This window comes from Anneissia japonica, unplaced genomic scaffold, assembly GCF_011630105.1.
Source record: "Anneissia japonica isolate Jap-2015-1 unplaced genomic scaffold, ASM1163010v1 scaffold263_len647688_cov178, whole genome shotgun sequence".
NCBI classification, from domain to species: Eukaryota; Metazoa; Echinodermata; class Crinoidea; order Comatulida; family Comatulidae; genus Anneissia; species Anneissia japonica.
The window spans coordinates 281,126-306,773 of record NW_022734777.1 but is presented as its reverse complement, the minus strand read 5'-3'; the positions used below and the strand labels follow the sequence as shown (position 1 = coordinate 306,773).

General features: G+C 32.6%; 1 protein-coding gene across 3 annotated transcripts in view; it reads right to left on the bottom strand.

The window, feature by feature from the left end:
* LOC117116454 (MAP kinase-activated protein kinase 2-like) overlaps nt 1-25,648 on the bottom strand; it is a 30,743-nt gene continuing 5,095 nt past the window's right edge. For 2 of the 3 annotated variants that reach the window (XM_033260498.1, XM_033260499.1), the window contains 8 exons: nt 25,002-25,196; nt 22,347-22,486; nt 16,032-16,096; nt 13,537-13,743; nt 8,562-8,637; nt 5,787-5,997; nt 5,165-5,245; nt 1-4,305 (listed from right to left, as the gene is read on the bottom strand). In XM_033260498.1, the coding sequence (XP_033116389.1) occupies nt 4,174-4,305; nt 5,165-5,245; nt 5,787-5,997; nt 8,562-8,637; nt 13,537-13,743; nt 16,032-16,096; nt 22,347-22,486; nt 25,002-25,196 (1,107 nt within the window). In that variant the 3' untranslated portion in view covers nt 1-4,173. The remainder of the gene's footprint in view (nt 4,306-5,164; nt 5,246-5,786; nt 5,998-8,561; nt 8,638-13,536; nt 13,744-16,031; nt 16,097-22,346; nt 22,487-25,001; nt 25,197-25,648) is intronic. The other variant, XR_004446750.1, reaches the window with a different exon arrangement.

Here is a 25,648-nt window from a genome sequence, read left to right as displayed (position 1 = left end):
TTTATGGACTGTACATTATTTTTTATTCTACATCTGAGGCCCTACACATTTTGCTGAGTGTTAAAATCTACATAAAAATCAATTTTAAAATCATGGATTGATTTTCATGTTTTTCAAAAGTATTTTGTTAACTACAAAAGTGTTGAAAGAAGAATGTTAACACTACATTTTACAACATGCATTTTAGAAAAAAAAATTAATGTTTGGGAATTCAACGTAACAATGCATGAAGGGAAGACTGATCTTGGTCTTATTTTTAGAAATTTATAAATGCTGTATGTACATTTTTTGAGGGATGTATCAAAGTGACTTCTTAAGCCAAGTACACTATATATATTTGTCTGTCAGACTCAAAATGTTTGATCAGACTCTGAAGATAATAGTTTCAGATATCTGATCAAACAAATTCTGTGGCTTTCTTTGTCTTAAAACCAAGACTACTTTCAAGTTTGACCGACAAAAATATGATGTCCAGCATTATCCATTAACATGATGCATGATGGGTAAAGACGGATACATCGAATCAAAATACATCTCGGTTTACATCCTTGTATAAAAGCATCAATGTACAGTAAACATAAGTGTATATCTTAAGCTATCAAGTCTTGCCAACATGCATTGTATCAACCATTGCAGGTAACAGAATACAAAACAGGCTTGTATTACTCAAAAATGATTTCAGCAGTTCACCTTATTAGGTTTTTGTGCTGAAGTGTTTTTTTAGTAAATTATCACTAACCAAATCACTATTTGGTATTAAGATTGTACGTTATTAAGACACTCCCACACTTTTGTCCATCAAACTAAATAATCTGATCAAACGCATTACCTTTTATCTGACAGACAAAAAATTGGGCATGCAAATTTGCTGCAAGTAGTTTTGCAAGGGAAACCGATATGTCTATTTCAGATTCTTGATTATTTAAATTTAACCTTGTGATATTTACTGGGCTAGTAAGATTAATTTGCAGTTGGCTCATATCAGTTTATCATATAAATGTTTAAATAGGCAAGCAATGTAGACCTCTTCCTGGATTCAATTTACACAAGATCAGAAAAAATATAGATTTAGGAATTAAACATCACAATAAATTTATAAAAAAAGAAAATTATCTTGCAAAGAATACCAAACATATACATTGTCACAGAAAAAATGCTTATTCCGGTACTAAAAAAGTGAACAAAAGTTGAAATAAAGAATAACAAAAGTAAAATAAATTAATAAAATTTCAACCTTATTTACTATTAGGATTTTTTACAAATTATACAGACCAAGATCTTTAGAACATCTTGACATAAAATTATTATACTGAAAAAATATGTGACCCTCCACAACAAAATAAGTCACGAACCTCATGATACAATGTCCACATACAGATATGTGAATATAAGTGCATATCATTATAATATGTGGATATAAGTGCATATCATTATAATAATGTACGTATATCGTTATAATAATGTGCACATATCGTTATAATAATGTGCGCATTTTATAATAATAATAATAATTTGCACACATTAAAATAATGTGCGCATACCGGATATTGACATCTGCTCAAATCGCAATATTTATGTAATAGCCAAAAAAATTATTTATTATAGTTCAGTATACTGTATTAGTTATCATGTTTAGAGATGTATGCTGTTGGTTTTGTTGAAACATAATTTTTAATTGTGTTGGGTACTTAACTGGTTTCATATTTATTTTGAATCTCAATATAATTTTAATTTTAATGCTTTCACTGCTAATACTCCGGATGTTTCTGGTTCGAATCCTCTTGCAGCCCATACTTATTTCTTTTCTCCATTTGTTGTGCTTTGTACTGAATAATGGTGGCAATATCACAAAATACAGTGGTTTCTGCTGCAAGAAAACTTACTTTGCAATAAGAGGTAAAATTTTGTAAATAAAAAATTGGTAATACTTATACAACCTAGCAAACAAACACTTGTTTTAATAATGACAATTATCTGAAACATACTTGTGAACAAATTATTCTAATTGAAAACTTTTACATATCAAAACCATATGAGGATTATTTTCATGATAAATCAAATAACACATACAAACATGCGATACCAAATAATTACAGTGGTAAACAATCAACTTTGACAGATGTTAAAAATTAAACACGATAAATATGTCAATTATTAATTACAATAGTTATCAAATTAATTTAAATAAATATCAAATTAACAATTTTAAGATCATGTGCACCTACGTAATAATACAATACACAAACTATATTATGCTAATGAAAACACACAATTTTTTAAATCATGATCAACATCAGAAAATCTTTTTCATACGTTTCTAATTTATATTACGACAAAGAATTTGCTTTTTGAAAATAATTATAAGTTTATTTTAGACACAAAAGCATTATGTTAATTACCTGTCATAATTTCCTCTGATCAATATGATCATTTACATAATTAATGAATATGCATAATAAACTGGCACAATGCCAATGTTTGTGAAAAGTGTGTTTGTATGTGTATGTTGAATATCATCTATTTTGAGTTAAGGTCATGTTGGAGACTAAGTACCAATCGGGTATAGTGCGGAAATAAAATTGCTTTGAACAACAATCTACATTTCTTAGATCTGCTGTTTACAAGGATTACAGAAAGCTTGATTACTCTTTGTAACCAAACCAACCAAAATCAAAGCATCACTACCGCAGGGTGGTTCTAAGACATGTCGACCGCCATCATGTTACACGGATGGTACCTGTGCACGCATTCTCTATCAGCTCAACAAAAACTCATCCTGTACTGCAGAAAATGATTTACACGTTTTTCCATTTTCCTTATCTTCCCATCCTTTATAAAGTCTGTTTACATAAAATTGTTGACAAGATAAATTGTTCCGGACTTCATTAAGGACAGGATCGTGCTCCATAAACGTTTGATAAAAGGCAATAAAACTATTTAATAAAAGTTCACGATTACAGTTTATTTAAAAAGAATAATCAATAAAAAAATTTTTTGCAACATATAGTTAAAATATCGATAAAAATATTTCATATACATTATTCTTAGGATTTCCTATTTGGAATAAAGCTAACATTGATTACTGCACACTAGACTTAATGCAGCAGCTGTTGTATAATGAAAATCCAGATGAGATTGTGCTTGGATATTAGGTGCAATTACAACTGGATCCACGAGTCTAGTGTTTTCATTATTCATGAACTATACTGCTTTTAATGCTAGCAAGCAACTAACAGAAGGTTGGAGATGGGATAGAACGACTGACCCCACCATGACCTTGCCTTCAAAAAACTTTTAGTTCACAATTCCTTGTCAATCAGTTGACAAGAAATATAACATTTTCTGCGGGATTAGAATCTTTAATATTTAAAAATAAAATTTATTGCTAAAAAGTGGTAGTTAATAACAAATCATGCTTTTTTTTTTACCGATTTTTTTTTTAAGGGTAGGAATATTATCATGAAGATTTTTGTAGATCAGTTTTAGGAACTTTTGAAAATATGAAAGATAACAATTTGAATACACCATACAGTTGTGAAGAAGAAACAGAGTGCACGTCCATCCACTGGGCTGTAACAACACATGAAAAACGATTTGCCATTAGTACAATGCATACACCCTTACAGAATTCTAACAAGTATACAAAAGGTATGCCAAGAGTTTAAGTTGCATAACTTCTGAAGATCTCTTATTGCATCATATGATCAAAAAACGTCTGGTTTTTTTTTTTCATGGCTAGGTAGGGTAATGACAAATCGCAGCCCCTGTCGGCACAGCGGGATTACGTACGATGTACTAGCAGTGCACACTCTAGTTGTTATCTATACAACTTTATGGAATAACTCTACATAGCAACACTGGTCTGAGCATGCTTAGAACATTGTCTTGCAATAAAGGAAACATGGCCACCACGTAGCAACAAAGTGTTGCAAATCGCTGCCATTTCGGTACAGTGGGATTACATATGCTGTACAAGCAGGACACACTCTAGTTTTTATTTATACAACTTTACGGAATAACTCTACTTAGCGACATTGTTCTGAGCATGCTCGGAACACAATCCTGCAAAAAAGCATAACATAGCAACCACTTAACAGCAAAGTGCAGAGGTAGAGAAAATTAGTAACTGATATACTTTCTATATTTTAAAACATCCAATTACTTTTTTTTTCACTACTTCTTATTTTGCTTTGCTTCCTTTTTCCTTCGTTTCATTAAGAGTGGATTGGATGATTCAGATACGTTTTTAATTTTGATTTGGTCGTAGTCGACTCGCATCGTGGCTAATGCATTAGTCATCTCGTCCTAGCAAAGAGGAAAACAACATATTCAATATCATTAACATTATTATTTATTTATTTATTACAAATTCAACATTATACAAATGTCCGGATGGAAACCATGAGCCAACGATCCAACACAAAAATGGGTACCTCTTGACATTGGATTGGATTTATTAGGTGTAAACACCAAGGATAGCCCACCTAGTCTAGAAGAAGACATATTTCCAGTGCGGTCCTCCTGGTGGTGATTGGGCAGTACACCGGCAGACAATCCCCTATATTTTTCAGAAGCGTGTACTGCGTTCTTTAACGAGCACGAGTCATAAATGCACACGGGACCGACGGTTTAAACGTCTCATTCAAAAATACGGTGCGCTATTTTAACTAGTATTTCAGTCCTCCAGCTGAAACACAAGGAGAGTAAGCGATGGGACTTGAACCGGGGACCTAGAGATCTCCACGTTCAGCGCACACACAGCGGCTACCACCAGATTAGCCGACTGAGCTAAGCTGCTCTCTTAATAACATAACAACATTAAATTATATTACATTAACATAGAATTAAATTATATATAAAATATGTAAAATTTTATATTTATTTATATATTCCATCAAGCAATGAAAAGGATTTATTGACCAAATGTATGCTAATTTTGTGAGATAATCTTCCAGCAAGTAAGCAAAAATCTCCGATTTCCTGTAAATTTAAGTTTGCATGTGTTTACCACTATACCACCCTTTGCAACAATTAGGTGTGTTAAAGAAAGCTGTTTAACCCAGTTCTCCCAGAAGTGGCTTGATCTTACCACCATTTGTAACTAGGATAATCTGAAAGGATCACCCCACAAATGTAAAGAAAAAAAAAAGGAGAAACAGCTTACTTGAATATCTGCCCATTGTTCGCTATCCTCTTTCAACACTTTGGCAGAGTGCAGTGGTGTCTGTGGAACCTCATCAAACCTCTGTAATAAAAATCAGATGTTTTCATTAAAAGGTGTGCGCAAGGGAAAGTGTGATTAAGAAAATGGGAAAAAGTACTACAGAAAAACAACGATAGCACATGCCTGGTTACGTGATCCATATGCAAACTTTGTAATTTTACCCTCACCTTGAAATGGTTAATGTAAATGGACAGTTTCGCTGTTTAATATTTATAAACTATAAACAAATACAACATGGTATTATTTCGGTAAATCCTGATCCGGATACCAAAAATATGATGATCGAATCACTGGCCAATAAGAAACTGGAAATTGTAAACGCGTACATGTGATTGGTTGATGATAAAAACATGCTCAACTTGCTAACCGATAGCGCTTGCTAACCGTTAGCGGTATTCGGATACTTCTAACAGTTAGCGCTAACCAATCAGGCTTTCTCACGCAGGTGCTAACTGTTAGCTCCCAATCCGGATACTAGGGCTCTCGTGACAACCAGGCTAAGTAATCTTTGTGGTAAATAACATGAATAATCATAGATAATGTTCCTAATAAGCATATTCACCTGGACCCATGGGTGGTTGATAAACTCTGTGATGGTTAGTCTCTGCGTTGGGTCGGTTTTAAGTAACTTTCTAATGATATTCTTTGCCTCTTCTGAGACCTGGCTCCACTCAGGATTTGGGAACTCGTACTGGCCATTTCGGATCCTTTTCTTCATTCCGGGTGAGATTGCCATTCCATGGTTACTGTAGAATGGTGGGAAACCACATAATCTGCAATAAGGATATATTGATTCAAATATCTTAGCAAACATTCAAAATAAAAATCTAAATAATAAATTACTGATTTTGTAATCTTTGGTCCTGGAATCTGTTTTCTGAAAACCTGCATGGCTGATATCGAATAAATTAAATATTCATAACTCCATCAAATAAACAATGTTTTAAAGTGGAATTCAATGCAGAATCAAAGAACACCAACAATTCAATTTTTCCATGAAAAAAAGCTGGTTTTTCCAGAGCCAGAGGTAGAAATCGTGGCCACCCATAAGATAAAAACAAGTACCGGTAGGCATAAATAAATCAAAAGAATAAAATAACAGACACAAAAGCGCAAAAATGTACAACCGGACTCTAAATAGTGATGAAGTTTTCATCATTAGCGGAAAGAGAAGGATGCCGCGTACGTCTGGATTTACCAACAGAAGGGCGCCCTGTACGTCTGGTTGTGAACTGGATAAACGTGTGTAAATTGTTATATTGAAAACTGAAGGACGTCGCTACGACTGGATTTACATAAAAGATGCGACGCATATCCGCGTCACTTTTGCTATGCGTGTGCTCTATCTTGTATTTCTAGAATCTTTGCTACTATCGAGATTTTAAAATGTGATCCTTTATAATGAATATTTTATGTCTTCTTAAGAGGGATTTCCCCCATAATTCCAATGACAGTGCAAGTATTACACAATGCTCAAAATAATAACTTAATGTCAAGGTAGCAAGATGTCAAAAACTAACACAAAATAATTTTTTTTCCCCATATATTTGAAATCTGCTTTATATCATCATTTTTGAAATTTAGAACAAACCCAAATAAATAAAAAAATGATTTTAACTGGTTATGGTTTCCTAAAGATTAATGTAGATGAAAAATACCATAGAAAATTTAAAAAAAATAAAAAAATCATTTCTGAAATCAACTTTTGCTCAGTTTTAAGTAACAAAAATTATCAACTTTGAACATAGAAATTGGTGTAATTAAAAAATTTTAACCCATAATTTACAGTGAAAAATAATAGAAGGACTTTCAGTCACTGAAGTATTTTTAATATATATATCATTATCAAGTATAAAATATGAAGTATTTTTATCATTTACGGTATATTATTATCAAGTATAAAATTCAGGGCACACATTTTTTAAATTCAGTAATTGGTATGCTACAAAATGAGCAAGTTAATTTCACTTTTTTTAAAAATGATTTTTTGTTATCTCCCGGGTGAAAATACATCTTTAAGCAAACCATTCAAAAAACACCTTGGGACAAAACACACACAAAATGAAACACCAATTCAATTTAAATTCCATTGTGTTTGGACCAATCATTTAAAAAAGAGAAAGACATAGCCATGGATGTCATTCCTAATTATGCATTCTACAATTAAGCATAAATTTGGTTTTCTACCAAACACTTGTCCCTATGTTTGTTTTCAAAAATTTCATTTGACAATAGGCATTTCCCTTTCACTATCAGACCTCTAAAGTGACCACTTTGAAGAGCTTGCATTTTAGGTTTGTTTATTGGTTCACTGACTATGTTTATTAGTTTTACTATCATGAGCAGTACAAATATTTATGCTAAAAGTTATTCCAAAATCTCCTCATAAATCGATCGAGCAAGCAAGCATAATTAACAATGACTATTTAGTTTATTGCAATTACAGATTTAAATCAGTCACTTTGTGACAAATCATGTTTCTGAGATAATGGCCAAAATATGTTGTAATCCAAATATTTTCAAAATCTATTTTATTGCACTAAACTTGCAATTATACATCTATACATCATGCTATGTCATTATTTTCCCCATCATGCTGTATTAATACATATATTACGGTATATTATTACGCAATTATAGTCAAGTTCTGAAAACCATACAGGAGAGTAGAGGCTGAAGGAGCCATTATTTCCTAGAAAAATTGCCTAAAGCCTGCAGGGCTAAAGGCAATCAAAACATCTCCTGGAAATTAACCCATCTCCGGAAATTCATAAGTATGCATGTTTTTACTGCTTTGTTATCAATCTTTTACGAAAGTTAGTGCCGATGGGTATCGCTATGTGCAGTAAAGTCAAATTAAAATTTAAATGTGTCAAGATGTTAAGAAAGCTCATTAACCAGATCAGTGGTGGATTTTAGGGGGTGTGGAGAGCCAGCAAGGGCCCCATAAATATTTCAAAATAATTCTTTTTTAAATGGGGTAGAAAAGAAAATTATATTCAAATTTTAAGTCTGGCAGGGCCATTTCCCGCCCTCTAGAGCAGGTGCCATCATTATAAGTTTTTCTGCTTCAGCACCAACCATGGTGGGGCTGAAGTGCTCTAGACCCTCTCTGATCCCTGCCCGCCCTTTGCCCCGCCGCAGCAGATCTCCCGGAAATGACTTCTTCCAACTCGGGACCCCTGAATTTGTGCCTGCTCAGGGATAGGAAAATTATGTGCAATTGAAAAAGATAACATCACAACTAAATTATAAAAAGCATTATTTTTTTAAAAATAAAGTAAAAATAATCTATATTTAGATCAGACCAAAACTACTTCAAAGAGTGCAAGCTTACAGGATGTACATGATAACTCCGAGAGACCACATGTCACATGACTTATCATACCGTTCCGGGCCAAGAACTTCAGGAGCTGTAAAAGGTCAAAAGGTTAAAAAGCTTTAGTATCAGGAAATGAAACATTGTAAGAGATTCAAATACAAGGTAAAAACAATACAAATAAAACCAATAACCAAGTAATATTTATACATCATAATGTTATTACTGTAATTTCATTTTATCTGCCAAGCTAAATATATTTCTGTATATATTTGTGTACATTCTATATATTTATTTATATCTCTGTATAACTTTTTGTATATTTTATATGTGAATCTTGTAACAATAAGTTTTTTTTTCAGTATATTAATCCAGATTCCTGGAAATTGGATACAACTACAGAGTGTACTCTATAAACGTTTCAAACCATATCTCTAGATTAAGAAATTTCAGTGACTGCTTGATATTTGAACTCCAACTTTTCCTTACACCAAAACGTACCATTCCACCAAATTTTATGATTTATTCAATACTTTCTGAATACGTAACTTCCCTGGTAGAGGTAAAAATTTAATAACATAGTTTACATATTTGTAACAATAATTTGATTCTATAACAATTGGCCTGAAGTCAGGGCACCTCAAAGATTATAATATTTCAGTATTTCAGATTCTATCAGATTCAACATAATGTTTGACAAGACTTTGTCTGATGGAGTTGAGCATATAGAAAGATACAATATATTTAATTATAATTATATCAGATAAAGTCTGATGATATTTCATCCCTGGGTTAATATTATAACTGAGCGTTGGCTGAGAGAAAAAGTTCCTGTTTGTTGTGCCAAGGACCTCAGTTCAAACCGGCTTCTCTAGAGGGGTGGGCTCAGGGGGACCCCATCAGGGAGAGCTGCCCACCCCCTCCCTCTCCCCTCCCCATCGGGAAGAAAAACCACAATTCGCTTGGGAGAAATTTTATGCATTTTGTACATATTATTAGTAGCCTCTACAATTGATTAAATAAGCCTTTGAAACCCCTAAATTGTCAAAATGTTTGGGGCTTTGCCACCCTGGACCACGTTCGAAACATTTTAAGCGACGCTCGACCACACCCACTTTGCTCTCGTCGGGGGAATCGGCCCCCCCGTCAGGGACCTTGTACCATCATCGGCGAAATCCTGGCGCAAGGGAACATGCTACTGGCGATGTATCAATTTGGAATAATAACAAAAATTTTAAACAACTGTAAAAAAGATTTATGTTACATGACAAAAAAAAACTCCTCTATTTCCTAATATAGTAAATCTCTGTCCAATCTATTTTCTTGTTTATAATTTAGATTGTATGTGTGTGACATGACATCATCAAGACCATATTATCAGTGTAAATTTTCCAATTTGAACAATTCATACTTCCATGTTCTGTCCTGTAACTGTTGCATTTTATTTGACGTATACAAAAAATTTTATTGCATTAACAATGTATCAATTTACGGTACTTTTGTTGCGAACATCTTTGAAACAACATCACTTCCTTTACTAAGTTTCTATTTATTGAATCAAAAATGATTTATTTGAGGTTTTACATAATGCATAAAAATTGTAGTCAAGATGATGTGACTATTTTGTAAAAAAAAGCGGTTTGCATTTGTCTCATTTAGTGGCATATATCTAAGGGTTTATGGGTGTGAAAGCTCACACCCCAAGTCACCCCCATTGAAAATGTTTGAACCAAAAAAAAAAAACAAAAAAAAAAGTGCTCAAGTAGATAAAAATCACCTTATTTTGCTAACTGGTACCCACTCACTTAATCTTCGAGACCCCCCCCCCACTTCATATTCGCATCCCCCCATTAGTCCCACACCCCGATTTCAAGTCTCCTAGATACGCCGCTGGTATTGTTCTACCCAAAAGCCAAAAATGGGTACTTGGTAGAATGTGGCATTGAATGTAATCGGCTGGTGATGGGGGAGGTTGCACAGGGTGCATACCGGCCAAATTTTGGGGCAAAGATGACCAGAATATAGTAATATCTGTACCAAGGGTAGCATACAATACAAGGTTTTTGATACTTTCTTCAGGTTATGTAATATGAAAACTTTGTAAAACATATAAAATTTACAAAAATTAAACATTATGTCCCTAACATTATCACTATTCACTATTTATTACTAAGTGTTTATATAACTAGTTGGATACTTGGATTTATTCGGTGTAAACACCAAAGATCAACCTATGAAAGTCAAGAAGACGACTTGTTTACAGTGGGGTCCTTCTGGTGGTGATTGGGCAGTACACTGGGAGACAATCCCCTACTTTTTTCCGAAGAGTGTACTGCGTTCTTTAACGTGCACATGGACCGTAATGCACACGAGATCAAAGGCTTAAACGTCTCGTCCGAAAGACGGTGTACTGTCAAATTAAATAAATACCTACATGATGGCATGCATTTTGATACTTGGAGTATGTATTATACTACCTTATCTGAGATTAATCAGTGGACCTTTCGGATTCTGTTTGATGTTAACAGACTTATGTTTATATAGATAATTGATGACTACTGTATAATACAAACATGAAAAAAAAACATCATAACAGAAGTATCAAGTTAGTGACACATCAAAGAACCGGTCTTAATCTGTTTAAGCTTTAAAATGAAGGTACAAGAACGATTCTCTTAATTTTGATGTTTGACGCAAACAACAATTAAATTTAAGTGGATAAGAGACGAATCAAATTTGCTTTTAGATTAATGAATGAATGAGGTCGCTTTAGATTGAAAATTTAGGGAGGCAGCCCAGAAATGATCATGTACAGGATGATATAAAAATTAAATAAAGTCTAAAATAAAAGAATTAGTAGCTAATGTTTTTGTTTAATATTAAGAACATTTGATAAAGTAAGCTTCATGAAGTCAGATGATTGTAAGAGTGAAAAAATAATCAATTAATCCATCATACATAACCTATTGATCGACTAATCAATCAATCGACCAACCAACCAATCAATCCATGAATTAATACATTAATAAATCAATAATCAATCAACCAATTAATAAATTATTAATTAATCAGTCAACCAAGTATCATGAATCAACTAAATATGTTCTAAAGCCCTCAGGCGAACAAGTTTTCAATTTCCTACTGACAATGCCAACTACAGTATGGTAATTGCTAATGTCCTAAGAGAATTTTCACGTACAAGGTTCAGCACGCCTCATCGCATCTCTGACAAATTTGCTTGTTTAATTTTTTACAGAAGACGTAAAGCATAATAGTGAGCGAGTTTAAATCTATCGTTCACAATTTTAACAAACTACTAAGGTTCAAGATATCCTAGCAAAGTCAGAGGTCATGAAAGGAAATTGCTTCATAAAGGGAAACATTGATCTGATTCAACCAGGAAGTGCATATTGTGTTGGATTATTTATATCAATGATATAATATAGCAAACCATTCATATGATAAATGTGGAAACCTGACAAAAAACACCAGGAAAATAACCAGCTGGACAAAAACCACCCAAAATGGAATATACCATTGTTAGAGTGGGGTGAGCGGTGGGGTGTACAATGTCGGGTGTGCCTGGTATAATACAGCAAACCATATTCAAATGATAAATGGACCTACTATTTTGAAGTAAATAAGTAAATATCTAGGTTTGATAATGCATAATTGATTACTTTATAGTAATTAAAAATGTACAACTACAGGTCTCTCATACAGACATCTCCAATTAAAGACCACTTTGCTATTTTATTTTAGAGACCAGCTTTTAATGACCATGGAAACCCCGGTCTCAAAAGTGGTCCTTAATTGGAGGGAAACTTGTACTTAATAAAATGTTTGTATATAGCCAATGTTGTACAGCACGTTCATAAAAAGATGAGGTACTAATTACTATACTCTATTCGAAAACTATGTCTCTCCTGAATATTTTTATAGCATTTTTTGAACTTATTATGCTGTTTATTATCCTGTTGTTGGTTGTTCTTGCACCTATTCAAGAAAGTTAATATGTATTTGTACTGAAATCAGGAAAGCAAGTAATGTTGATGTTTTTAAAAAACTTTTTAAAAACTCATCTTTTTAATATTGCTTTTAATTTATACTTTTAATATCTTGTTGCTGATCTGAATATTGTGAACTTTAACTTAGTGTTCCTTGCCAATTTGTATTTTATTGTGATGCAATTTGATTGACTTTTAATATGCTGTTGAATTTTAGCTTCCCGTAATTTTAACTTTCTCTTTTGTACCGTAAACTTTTATTCTTGTCTATTTTATTGTAATGCACATTTGAACATATTTTAATGGAAATTGCGCAAATATAAATGAGTAAATTATTTATTTATTTAATTAATTTATTTATTTCAACATTTGAGAATTTCTTTGCTTGAACATGCACCTTATAGATCAATGCCAATTATTTTGCAATGTCTGCTAATCATAAGAATGTAAAATGAATCCAGTGGTATTAACCAAGTCTTAGGGCTCTGAATAAGGGTCATTTATAATAATAATAATAATAGTGTAGTTTTATATAGCGCTGGTATCCATCAAACAAGATACTCATGGCACTTGATATGTGGACTAGGAACTCAATCAATGACTTTCTTCGCCTCTAAGGGTCCCTTCGTGTCTGTGCTACCCAGATACCTGGTACCAGCAACTCTCGTCGTCCACTGGTCTGTTCCAGTACCCCGGGGTACCCCTCCCCACTACTCATCCCGAATAATGTAGTGGGCTCTTAATAGTGCACACAAGCCATTGTATACACTAGGCCTACGGTTTAGAGTCCTTATCCAAGAAGAGTTGTTCTACCAACAGAAACATAGGCGAGCATGCCGTTCGAACCAGCACCGATACTGCTGTAGGTTGCGACGCCCCTGCTAACCGCTCGGCCATTTAAATCACCTTTCCACCATGGAGGAAAGCCAGAATAGTCGGACTAATCTCACTTGCCCTCAAAGGAAAGAAGTCTGAAACTAACTTACCAACATAATAGGGGGTATAGCATGGAGTCTGCAAGCTTGTTGCCGATGTCGTCTCCTTTGCAAAACCAAAATCTGTTAACTTTAAAACCGAATTAGCACCTTTGTCTTTGAACAGGAGATTCTCTGGCTTCAGGTCTCTGTGTGCGATGTTCATGTTGTGAAGGTAGTGAACAGCCTTTGCAATGTCGGATATAATTTGTGCCGCTTCTAGAAAACAAACAAAAAACGCAAAATTCAAATGTTGCAAATGGTTGCTTAAATCTTCATTTAAAAAAAAAATGTTTATATTGCAAATTGTTAGTTACTGTAGGCTCGCTAACACAATTTGGCCTTTGGGCCATGATTTGTGACCAATATTAATGGCTTTTTTTGGTTAATTAAAAGTGAATTGACTGAAATTGTTGCTGACTCTCAGCTAATGGATTACAAATTAGCATATTTCATTGGTTAATAAATTGAAAAAAAATTCCTAAATGTTAGTGCTTGCTAAAAAGGACTAGTATTAGTACTTAGTTGCAACATTTCACATCACAAGTGGTGCAATGTAATTAAAGATTTATTTTCTGTGTTGATTAATGCAAACTGTTCCAATCCACATTGTTTTTTATGTTTGAATTCTCATCCTTTAATTTGTCAAATTGGTAAGAATTATATCAAACAGCTGGTAGTGAACATGTTTTGAAATTCTTATTCTCACAAATGTTGATGAATGTTGAATTAGACAATTTTTGAAGGAATTCCAAAACACTAACACTTTTACAAACATTAAAATTTGGATATCTTAGTAGACGGCCAGTAGATTTTATCATTCCCTCATCAATTACGTTGTCTTTTGAAGTTTATATACTACATTGTTTATGTGCATCAAGATTTGCTACTTTATTAATTTAGGTTGTCTGCAAATTTTATGGTTTCTATGTTCAAAGGTGAACACATACTTCTTTGACAAAAAACTGTTGTAGCCTATATATAGTAATGATGTGCCTATGTTCATGATGTGATGTCATCATGACCATATTTGGGCATATCACATGTTTTTAGCAAATAACATTTGATAGCCTGGACAAGACTTTATTAACCAGAATCTATGGGCTTATTTTTTTTGCCAAAGATAGGTTACAAATTTTCCCACATGAATAAAATATACAAGCGGTACTGGGTAAAGACAACTTGATTTCTCGCTTCAAACAAGGTAAGCATTCATAGAAGTCTTTATGAAGATAAACCTATCCAAATGAACATAAAAGGGTCGGGGATCAGGACGTACCTTCGGCTTAAAATTGACAAAGATTGAAAGACAAAATGTATGCATAATACTAAACAGGCATTAAAATGTGAAAAAAGTGTAATTTAAAAACTATTTAATGAATATGAATGTATGATGTCAATAATCTGTTAATTATAAAAATAATGTAAATAATAATAATAATAGTACTTCATGCATAAAGCTTCTAAGCGCACATTACTAACCCGGTCATAAAAGTCATATAAAATTATGAAAGAACAAAGGAAGGAGGAAGATAGGAAAGAAATATTTACCGAAAATAAACAATAAAAATCATTTTGTCATTAGTACTACTCATTTTTGTAGCAGATTTTGGACACTAATCATCAGAGGTCAAGCCTACACATTTTTCATAATTCGACATCGAAATCTAGACTGTATTTTGATTTTATTTGATTTATTTAATATAATACGAAACAGAAACAAATGAACATGGACTGATCATTTCGAAAAAAAGCATATCGGGGATAACCCTAAAATTGCGTAAAAGGCAAACACTTCTATAGGGGTCTCCAACATGAACTAATGTGAAATGAACATTGAACAATAAATAAAGAACAATAGAAAAAAAATTACTTAACAACAAAATAAATATAAAAAAACATTGATAAAAATAAGACAATAACAACCATAGATATTTCATCTAAACAAATAAAATGTTGAGAAAAGGAAGTACTGTAAGTTTCTAAAGCAGAGTAAGGCAGCCTGAATAGCATTAAATAGCATGTACTTAGTTATCTATATGATGCAGTGAAGGTAATTTGTTTTTATGTTTTATTACATTCGTATGTTATTTATAAGAACAACACTTGAAAATGACTAATAATGAATGACTAATAATAATTAATACATAAAGCAATAGTAACAAACAATAGCAGTATTAGAACATGGAGGTATAAAGCAGACCCATGTCTGCACGATGAATATTTTACATATTCTATTCTACAAGCTTTTCCCAGTAGGCACTGGTGTTACATGAGATATAACCGCAAAAAAATCAATTAGTATTAGTGAACACCTATGGAACATAATATTTCACTAGTGTTGGTGTTCCTGTTATAATATTAACAATGTCAATTAACAATATTCATTAAATCATCACACTGACAAATATAGAGCTTGTTTGTTATATTACTTGTGGTTTTTAAAAAGGGTACACAATAAAAGTGGAAAGGGGGAAGTCATTGGGGATGGGGGACAGATTACATACCTCTTTCTGTAAATGCTGTGTCTGCCCTTTCTTGTATCCTACTGAATAATTCTCCACCTTCCATACTAAATATCAAATAATAAAACAAGATAAATATAATAACATTAAATGTGAACAAGTATATCAATCTCTAATACTGGATAATGTATCAATACTGGAAATGAATGTATTTTTTTGTCATAAATTTTAGTTTTAATATTTTAATACTTTGTGTTTAACCATATTATTATTATAATGTCTTTTTTTAAGTATATTTTTAGCAACTGGCCAAACAAATTTCACTGTTCACTTGTTTGACGACAATAAAGAATTCTTGATTCTTAATTTTAATGCTAATATACAAATAATTATATCATAGGAACAATAAGAAATATTTGGCAAGTACTACAATATGTGACAATAATATTAAGAAAAAAAAAACAAAATGCATTACTAAGTTTCAGTATAATTTGCGAATTATAAACAAAAAAAAAATAGAAATATTAACAAAAAAAAATATTAAGTAAAAAAATCCATGATATTGATAAAAATTACATTATTATTATTACTATTATTATTATAATATTCATTATACACTAATGTTAATTTATTCTGCTCTTTGACAATACACAGAACAGTAGTGCTGGATTTGTTTCCTCGTCTGTTATTATTTTATCATGATGAAAATTAATGAACAAACTGAATGATTGTTGAACATAATAGCATTTGTACAGTAAAACTCTAAAGGCCCAATAAATAAAATCTTTAGTTTATCACCCTACCTGGGCTGGAAAAATGATGAAGGAGGAAGGCTTCTTTATTTTTATTTTTTATTTTTCTAAAGCCAAATATCACACTTGAGTTGTTTGCAGGTGCATTGATTTTCAAAATCAAATACATGATTGAGATAATACAAACACTATCTACTAACTATTTACTAAAATAGTTTGAAAAAAAAAAAAAAAAATTTTCAATAGAAGACATGTAGGCAAGGGTGACAAAATAATCTTTTTTTTATTGGGCCAAAAAAAAAAAATTAAAAAAACAAAAACAAATCCTGTTAAACCAAGGAGATAAACCAAAACAATTCTAAGAATCCATGACAAAAAGTCAATTTGATTAATATGGTAAATAATAATGACAGATATTTAGTCATTGAAGGATCTAGTGATGTCATTTCTAAAAATAGACCATTATTCCAATTTAGGATTTGTGCTACAGTGTGTGGCATTCCATCATGGGTTGACACTGCATGATCCTGAGTATAGAGGTCAAGGGTTATGAATGAACTCGAGATTAATGTACTAGATAGAGCATTTTGATTTCTCCCATGTCTGGCTACTGTAACCCACATGTACAGTATAATTCATGTGTTGATATTCATTTACTCTACATACAGCTGAGTGTTTAAAACTTGTTATCACAGGATCTGTCTTCCTATATCAATCCTAGCCAACTCAGTAACCTAGGTTTGTATGTCTTGCTACAGATATTTGCATACAATCTCTTTCTGTAATTGTCTTACATGTCCAAAAGCTAAATAATGAATAATTCATGCGTTGATGAATGAATAATTCATGCATTGATGAATGAATAATTCATGCATTGATGAATAAATAAAAGAATGATTAGTGAATGGTGAATCATGAATGAATAATCAAACTAATTAACTAACTATTAAAAATAGCAGAATGTTTACTAAATCATTGTAACAAAAGTTAATAGATACCTAACTCCCCAAGTAACAATACATAACAATAAATATATAAATTTATAGATAATAATAAACTCTTACAGTCTAGATATCGAATAATAAAAACATTAAAACAATAAAAATCAAGCAGTTTTTTAAAGCAGAAAAAAGAGAAACGGGGATCAAAAAAGAGAGAACTATCCAATACGTGGCGCAATGTAACTAAGTGGAGGGGCTATAACATAAGACATGCGATTTAAGCGAGCACAAAAAAAGTAAGAAAGGAATATATAAGAGAATTTTTAATATTTTCAGGGAGTTTTTCCCAAAGTCTATGGAACAGATGAATGACAAAAAGGTGAAGAGAGTTAGTTCTTTCAAAACAGTCTCTTGATGCCGACTATTGACAAGTGTGAACTGACGGATGCTACTACAATCAACAACGCCAGTAATGGACTTACAGACAAATGATAACAGAAGAAATTTTCTGCGAGCAGATAAACTAGGCCAGTTGAGTTTAATGAGACGATCTATGTACTCAATTTCGCCTCTTTTCTGCTTAAGGACAAGTCTAGTACTATAACCCTTCGCTGAACTGCCTCAATACAGTCTACAAGTGTTTCAGTATGAGGCAACCAGGAAGGGACACCGTATTCAAGTATAGGAACAAGTGCTTTGTAAAGGGACAAAATGGCAGAAGGTGAGGAGCCACCAGCACTGCTGGCAATTAAACCCAGCATTCTGTTCGAATGGGAGATACTGTAATTTTGTTAAAATGGTCGTCCCAAGTAAGTTTATAAGTACCAGATGACAATGATTCAACACAGCATGTATAGGTGAACCAGCTAGATGATAAACTGGTGAATATTCTTTTTTTGAACGAGTAATGTGGAGAATTTTAGTTTTATTTAAATTAAGTTCCATTTTGTTTAAATCACACCAAGAATTGAGACGGTTAAATCGGACTGGAAAGCAAGTTCGTCGTCAACAGAGAAAATATCTTTGTAAATAATGTTATCATCAGCAAACAAAATATTTTATACTTTTAAGATTAAATGTTTTAAATGTTAAATAAATAAATAAATTTATATGTATTGTTATGATGCAAATCACATTAAATGGAAATGAATGAATAGTTAAGGAGGAACTATATTATTTTCGGCGATTTCAGGGAAGCACAGGGCATAACATTAACAATAAAAACATTTTTTTTTCTGAAATTTTCATTTTTCGTGGCAGAGGGGTGCTAACTGGCCAAAAATTAAATTATATTTTAAATCAACATTAAACTAAAAAGGGTATAAAATAAGTCTACTGCACTGCATTCTAATAATTCTAACTACCAAAAATAATATTATTATTGCTGACATCACCCTGTGTGTACACAGTCCAAAGGGCATATCAATAAATTTTTTAATAATTAAATAAATAAAATATAAGGATAATAGAAAAATAAATAGGATGTTTACAATTACAGAGGGGTTGTTATGGATTTTTCCATTAGAGTACAGTAGATTCAACCTCAAAAGCAGGATATATTTGCACCATGGGGATTACAACGAGCGAGCGTGCAGCGTGTGCATAAGATACGAACAGCTGGACTCTAATTCTCAAACAGCACAAACAGTATTACGTTTGTTATCATGTGTACTTATCACCATGGCAACGACTGCACCAACTTATATTTAAATATCATGCTGGTAGGGTAGATGGAGTATTGTAATTTTTGTGCAATGATTCAGAATTTGAATCAGCGTTTAAAAAAAGAATGATGACGACTCAAAACAAAACTAGATTTCAACAGATCATAACATGACCTTCATAATTAATAAGGTTTGACCTTAGGATTCTAGGAAACTGACTAAAGAGAAAAGTGAAGTTATATTTTCAAAATATATGTTATGATGATATAATATACAGAATATTGTTTTAAGGTTTGTATGACAAAAAATAATTTAATGCTGCGGTACACCACGTACTGTAGGTAGTTCTAAAAAAACTGTTTGTTGAGATTGTCTCAAACTTTGATTGAGTTGCTTCAATCGTCTTTATTAGAATTAAATGAATGTGTAATGTATGAGACAATACAGATTTTAAGTTTATAGAAGACTATAACCTCTTTAATGAACAGTTGATCTATTGCATCATGAACTGTATTCACTATTTAACATTTGGGAATAAATGATTGCAAGGACTTTGCAACCAGGAAATTCTCAAACCCAGACATTTTGTCAACACAGTATTCCGGTTGTGAAATATTAAACCTGTAGAGTTTCAAAAATTTAATGTTTCAAAAGTTGGGTTACGAAATGTTATACTACAAAATACTATTCGTCAGACTGAAACTGGTCTGTGGAAATACATTAAAAAATAGGCTTCCAGCCAAAGTGTGTGTTTGCTACTTGAAATAATTTTTTATGTGTCTACTTTGACTTATAACCCATCCTAAATTTACACTGTACAAAGTAAACAGATTGTAGAATTTTTAGTTTATTCTAGGACAGGTCTTATCTAGGCATGGCATCGTATTTTATAGGCTTATTTTGGAAGACTGTTCATTTCTATCATTATGCTTATGATGTTCGTATCCCATCATTCCTCTAAAACCGGATTTACTTTTTCCACTTACAAGTGAGATGACTGCTAACTGTTTACTGTACAGCCCCCTTGGGCCAGTAGACACAAAAAGAACCAAAAACTATATGGAAATTGTTAGTGAAATAGGTGCACAGAATCTTTAACACTAAATTATTAGTAAAATAATATTTTAGGTTTAATATTTTTATGACCGACAGCATATTTTTTTTAAAGATTAAAACAAAGTGTCTATGGTATCACTTTATCACTCTAATCTTATTAATATCTACTGTACTTCATCAATTTAAACCAAATTGATTAAAAAAAAAATGACATTTAGTAATTTTATTTTATTACTTTAAAAAAACAGAGCACATTTAATGTGTTAGTTAGAGTGGTACTCTAACACATTATAATTAAATACTTTCTTCTCACTTCACCACATTTTATTCCATTTTTTGGCACAACGTTATTTAGAATTGATCGAAGTAGAGTAGAGGGTAGATTGTTTTCGTAATCGAATCAAAATAAGATAATGGAAAGTTTGATTTCAAGAATCAATCTAAAAAAAGAATCTGGTTATAAACAGAATTCAATCTTTGTTTAATAATTCAAGAGACTAGCAAATAGTAATCCATCAGCCATGAATTCCGAGAACAACCTGATGAGATGAAGATGCATCTTTGCCATTCTACCATAGATCACTAATTATACATCTCATTATCCTACTATACAGTACTATATAATAATGGATGGATGGATTTATTCAGTATACACCAAGAAGACTTATTTACACTGATGTCCTTCTGGTGGTGATTGGGTAGTACACTAGGGGACAATTCCCTACTCTTTTCCGAGTAGTGTACTACCCTCTTTAACGTGCACATGGGCCATAATGCACACAGGTCCAACGGCTTAAACGTTTCATCCGAAAGACGGTGCGCTTATCATAACTTGCATTTCAGCTCTCCAGCTGAAAACACAAGGTGTGCAGCGATGGAAATTGAACTGGGGACCTACAGTAGAGATCTCCATGGTTCAGCGCACACACAATGCCTACCACCAATTTAGCCAACTTGCTAAGCTGCTCTCTCATTTAATCTTTAAAATGTCATATGCAATGCTTGGATTATTTTGTAATTTTTCCCACTAATTGTCTTATGAATTTTGCATTTTTATTGTTGTTAATCAATTTTAATAATAATGAAACAATTGATTATTTAAATAAAATTAATTTGTATTTTATATTGCAAATTTAATTATTTTTTAAGATACTTTATTTTGTTTCATGTGATTAGCCTTGGCTGAGACTTTGATATAAATAAATAAATAAATAAATAAATAAATAAATGAATAAATAAAATAAATAATGAATGAAAAATAAAGAATAAAGAAAGAAAATGACATAAATTATAGCATTGTTACTCAAAGTGCTCTTAGTGATTTCTGCACAACATTTTTTTTGACTCGCAGCAAACATAATTCATCCTTTCATTTATACTAGAAAGATAAAAATCCTGAGATTTTCTTCCTGTGATTAGTTATGATGATTGTACAGGTAAGTGTAGCCTTATATCTTAACACACCCACCACTGACATTAAGAATGAACTATTAATGTTGTGAAACTGTGGCACTCAAATAGGTTGTGAGCACTGCTATAAGCTGAGTATTTGCTAACTCTACTCTAGTTAGAAACCCTTACAGGTGGGTCTGTCGCAAATAAAGGTTACCTATTAATTACATTAGACAGAAGAGTTTTGCGTTACTAGAAATACCATCAAATAAATTACATTAGAAATGAAATTACACCAGCACAATCTTGAATGCATAGCAATGCAAGTGCCATTTCTGTTGCTTATAGCAAATGGCATATCATCAATACTACAGTATACCTTTTATTTACATATCACAGGTTCTGTGGTGCATATCCAGTAGATACAAATTAATCTCAGTGAGAAGGTTATGATAATAAAGAACACATTGTAAAATATTTCATTGAGTTACTACGTCTAATCAATAACTACATCTAGTAGATTGAAGAGAGAAGACGTGGTTTAAAACTCACCATTCCATAACTACGAGAAGACATCGTGTACCATTGTAAATGTTCTCGTACACATCCTTAATATTGACTATCTGTTTACAAGCCGACGCCCTCCAGTGTAATTCAACTTCTCGTTCGGCTTTCGCACTTCCACGTAATACCTAGAAAAAACAATTGTCACATTAACTGTCATAATTCAAACGTGATAAAGTATGTATTGCTGTGTCAGTCATATAAAGGGAATAACTTTTCCATAAATCCGTCTCTTAAACAGTTTAATACGTACTTTTCAGTTTTTTGAACACCACCATTTTATTTTTTGTTGTCACTGTTTAGAATTCCAGTATCATTCCAACTCGGTGGGTTTCCTTTTAAAACGCCACTGTTTGTGAACTTACCCTTAAATTATATTTGTATTCTTTCCTCCAACACCATATCCTACAGTACCCTTTTGTTGTTTGTGCCTAGCACCGTGTTAATTTAAAACCAAATCCCACGTCAAGCCTTTCTATATAAGCTTTATAATCCTAAGTTTTTTAAGTTTACATCATCACATTAAACATCTCATTAATTTTAATATTCCTGGCTAGATTGTTTCCATTTTGATTTTTTGCATCCTCTAAAAAAATAATTTAAATAAACCCTAATTGTTTTACTAGTAACAATAAATATCAAAATTGATAGTCGCAGCTTTTATAATACATATGAGGCATGTCGTGGCGAAATGGTTAAGTTGTCGCTCAGGCCAGTATTGAGTAAATGAGCTATAAAATATGGGAGCTCAAAAAATTGCCTAAAAATCCAAATTTGTTTTTCACTATAGATCAACAGTTTAATGTCTTATTAATCATGTACAATCATGTACCGAAGTATTAGTTCTGGAAGTTGTCAACAAATTGTTTATTTAATGTTATTTTGATAGTTCATTCTATTAAACAATATGCATAAATAACTTCGAAAAGCAATTACTCAAAATCATGTTTATCTTTATTCTAAAGCCCCTATCGCACTGGACTTAATTTAGTCAAATTAACCGAGTTACTGGCTAAATTGACCAAAAAAAATCCAATCCGAACGTCGGTTACAATTCCCTCAGGGTTAAATTAACCAAGCCGAACGTTTAATTTTACCGACCTTAGCCTGCCCAGTAAAACTTAGCACGGTCTCGGTTAAACTAACCACGCTGGTCAAGAAGTCCAACCTGAACGTGCAACCCGGTTAAAACTTCTTCCATGTTGACACCGCTCGAACAAAACCGGAAGTTGAAGTCACAAACTAGCGCCCTCAATAATATTTTTTATGCACAAGGTTGAATCTTGGTAAAACTATGGTAAAACTAACCGCGTGAATAATCCAAGTGTGAACAATGGTGAAATGTACCCATGACTATGGTTAAAGTTACCCTGGTTAAATTTGCCATTTTTTAAATCCAGTGTGAACAAGGCTTAAAGTGTACTCATGTATCTGAAAATACCAATAACTTGAATTTCAATTTTTGCTACAACTGTATTCATTTTGCCACAACATGTCTCATATTCTTTTTGAAAAAAACTGTGCATTTGGGTGGTAATGGTAAAATAGTTGTACATTGTCATGGCAGTGATTATGCTGGAAATACTGATGTTGTCTAAAAGCTCATTCACACTCAGGGCCAGATTTTTTAAAGTGAAACAATCAAAAAATAAATGTTAAGTTAGTTTATATTGCAGGACCTGGGCTGACATATTTTCATCTGAACATAAACCGAACTTAAGTCACCAAGGTCACTATGATAGCTTATACCACCTTTATACCGTAACATTTCACCCAAAAACCAGACGCAAAGGAGGAAGTGTGAACGTTCGCAGTACGACCCTAAGCTGACATAAAATGCTAACAGCAAATGGAACGGTCGTTTTCAGATGCCCGTAGTTAAGAGGGAACTGGGTCAATATAATAAGGGTGGTTAGGCTCTAACACTGAGTGGTTTATCTACAGTATATTGGTAAGATTTGTCGAGTCATTTTGTAATAATTTGCTTTGAGTACTTGGCTAGGTTCCATCTTGGCATACCAGTAAATCACAAATGAACACCCAAGTGTAAGTAAACATACGCATGTTGCACCGGATACATCCTACAGCTGTTAATATTTACGGTGTACACTGCCAATGTAAAAACTCAGACTTTCTACTATAAACGTTTTATTCCACTCAATTTTTAAATTGTTGCTAATAACAAAATATCTTTTCCATTAAAAAATAAATGGCATTAAGCTGCAGATCTGGCATGAACTTTTGTTTTTTTTTTCTTTTGCTATCTTGTATTGAGACTGGGGAAGCACGAAAAAAAAAAAAAAAGAAGCTTAATGTACTACCCCCTCCCCTCTTGCGCCCCTTTCTCCCACTGGAACAATATTACGCTGAAATAGTTTGTAAAATCACTCCATATTTGCCAGTTAATTCCCCTCACTTAACCTCTGGTGCCCCCTCCTTCCCCTACAGTATCAGCTCTATGTCAATATTCCAACATACATGCAATGGAAGAAATCATGAAAGATAGTCATTAGTATATACTATAATCTATCAAAAAAATTGATCAATCGCAGATTAATGCTATTGTAATTTCATTAAAAAAAATAGGCCTAACATTTATAATTCTGGCACACACATGTAAGTATTGTAAGTCCTAATTCCTACCTTCAATGCATACTTCTCCCCTGTGAGTTTATTGTGGCATTCCAGTACTTTTCCGTTGATTCCTAGGCCTAGAACTTTCTTGGTTAGTACATAGTCATTTGTGATGGGAATTTTCTTGGGGGAGAGGACCTTGCGCCCCTCGCCTGTTCCAGACTGCAACGTTGACTGGTTATCACCCATTCTAGGCTGGCTCATCTATGAACAGATACAGAGATGTTTCAGAATTAAATGTTATTATTCATCCGTATACTTCGAGGGGATTTTAAATTGAAATTAATGATATCAATATCGAAACTGCCTGGTGAAATGGACTATGTGCCCGAAGAAATTTTAGTCAATACTCCACTCTCTAAATTACTTGTTTTTACTTAATTCATTAAAGCAACGACTTTTGTCCAATTCTATTTTTTTAGGGACAGTGCACAAAAGTTCTTTTCTATTAAATGTATATACTTGTCTTTAGACAAATGAGACCTTTATTTATACCTTGTACCATGAACCCACCGTTGATAAAGATTTCAAATAAAAATACAATTTTACTTTTGGCTGTTCACAGCACAACTGCAGTAAATATGAAAAATTAAGTTTATGAAACCAAACAATTTTTATATTAAATTTTATTACACCAACCAGTATGTAATATCCCT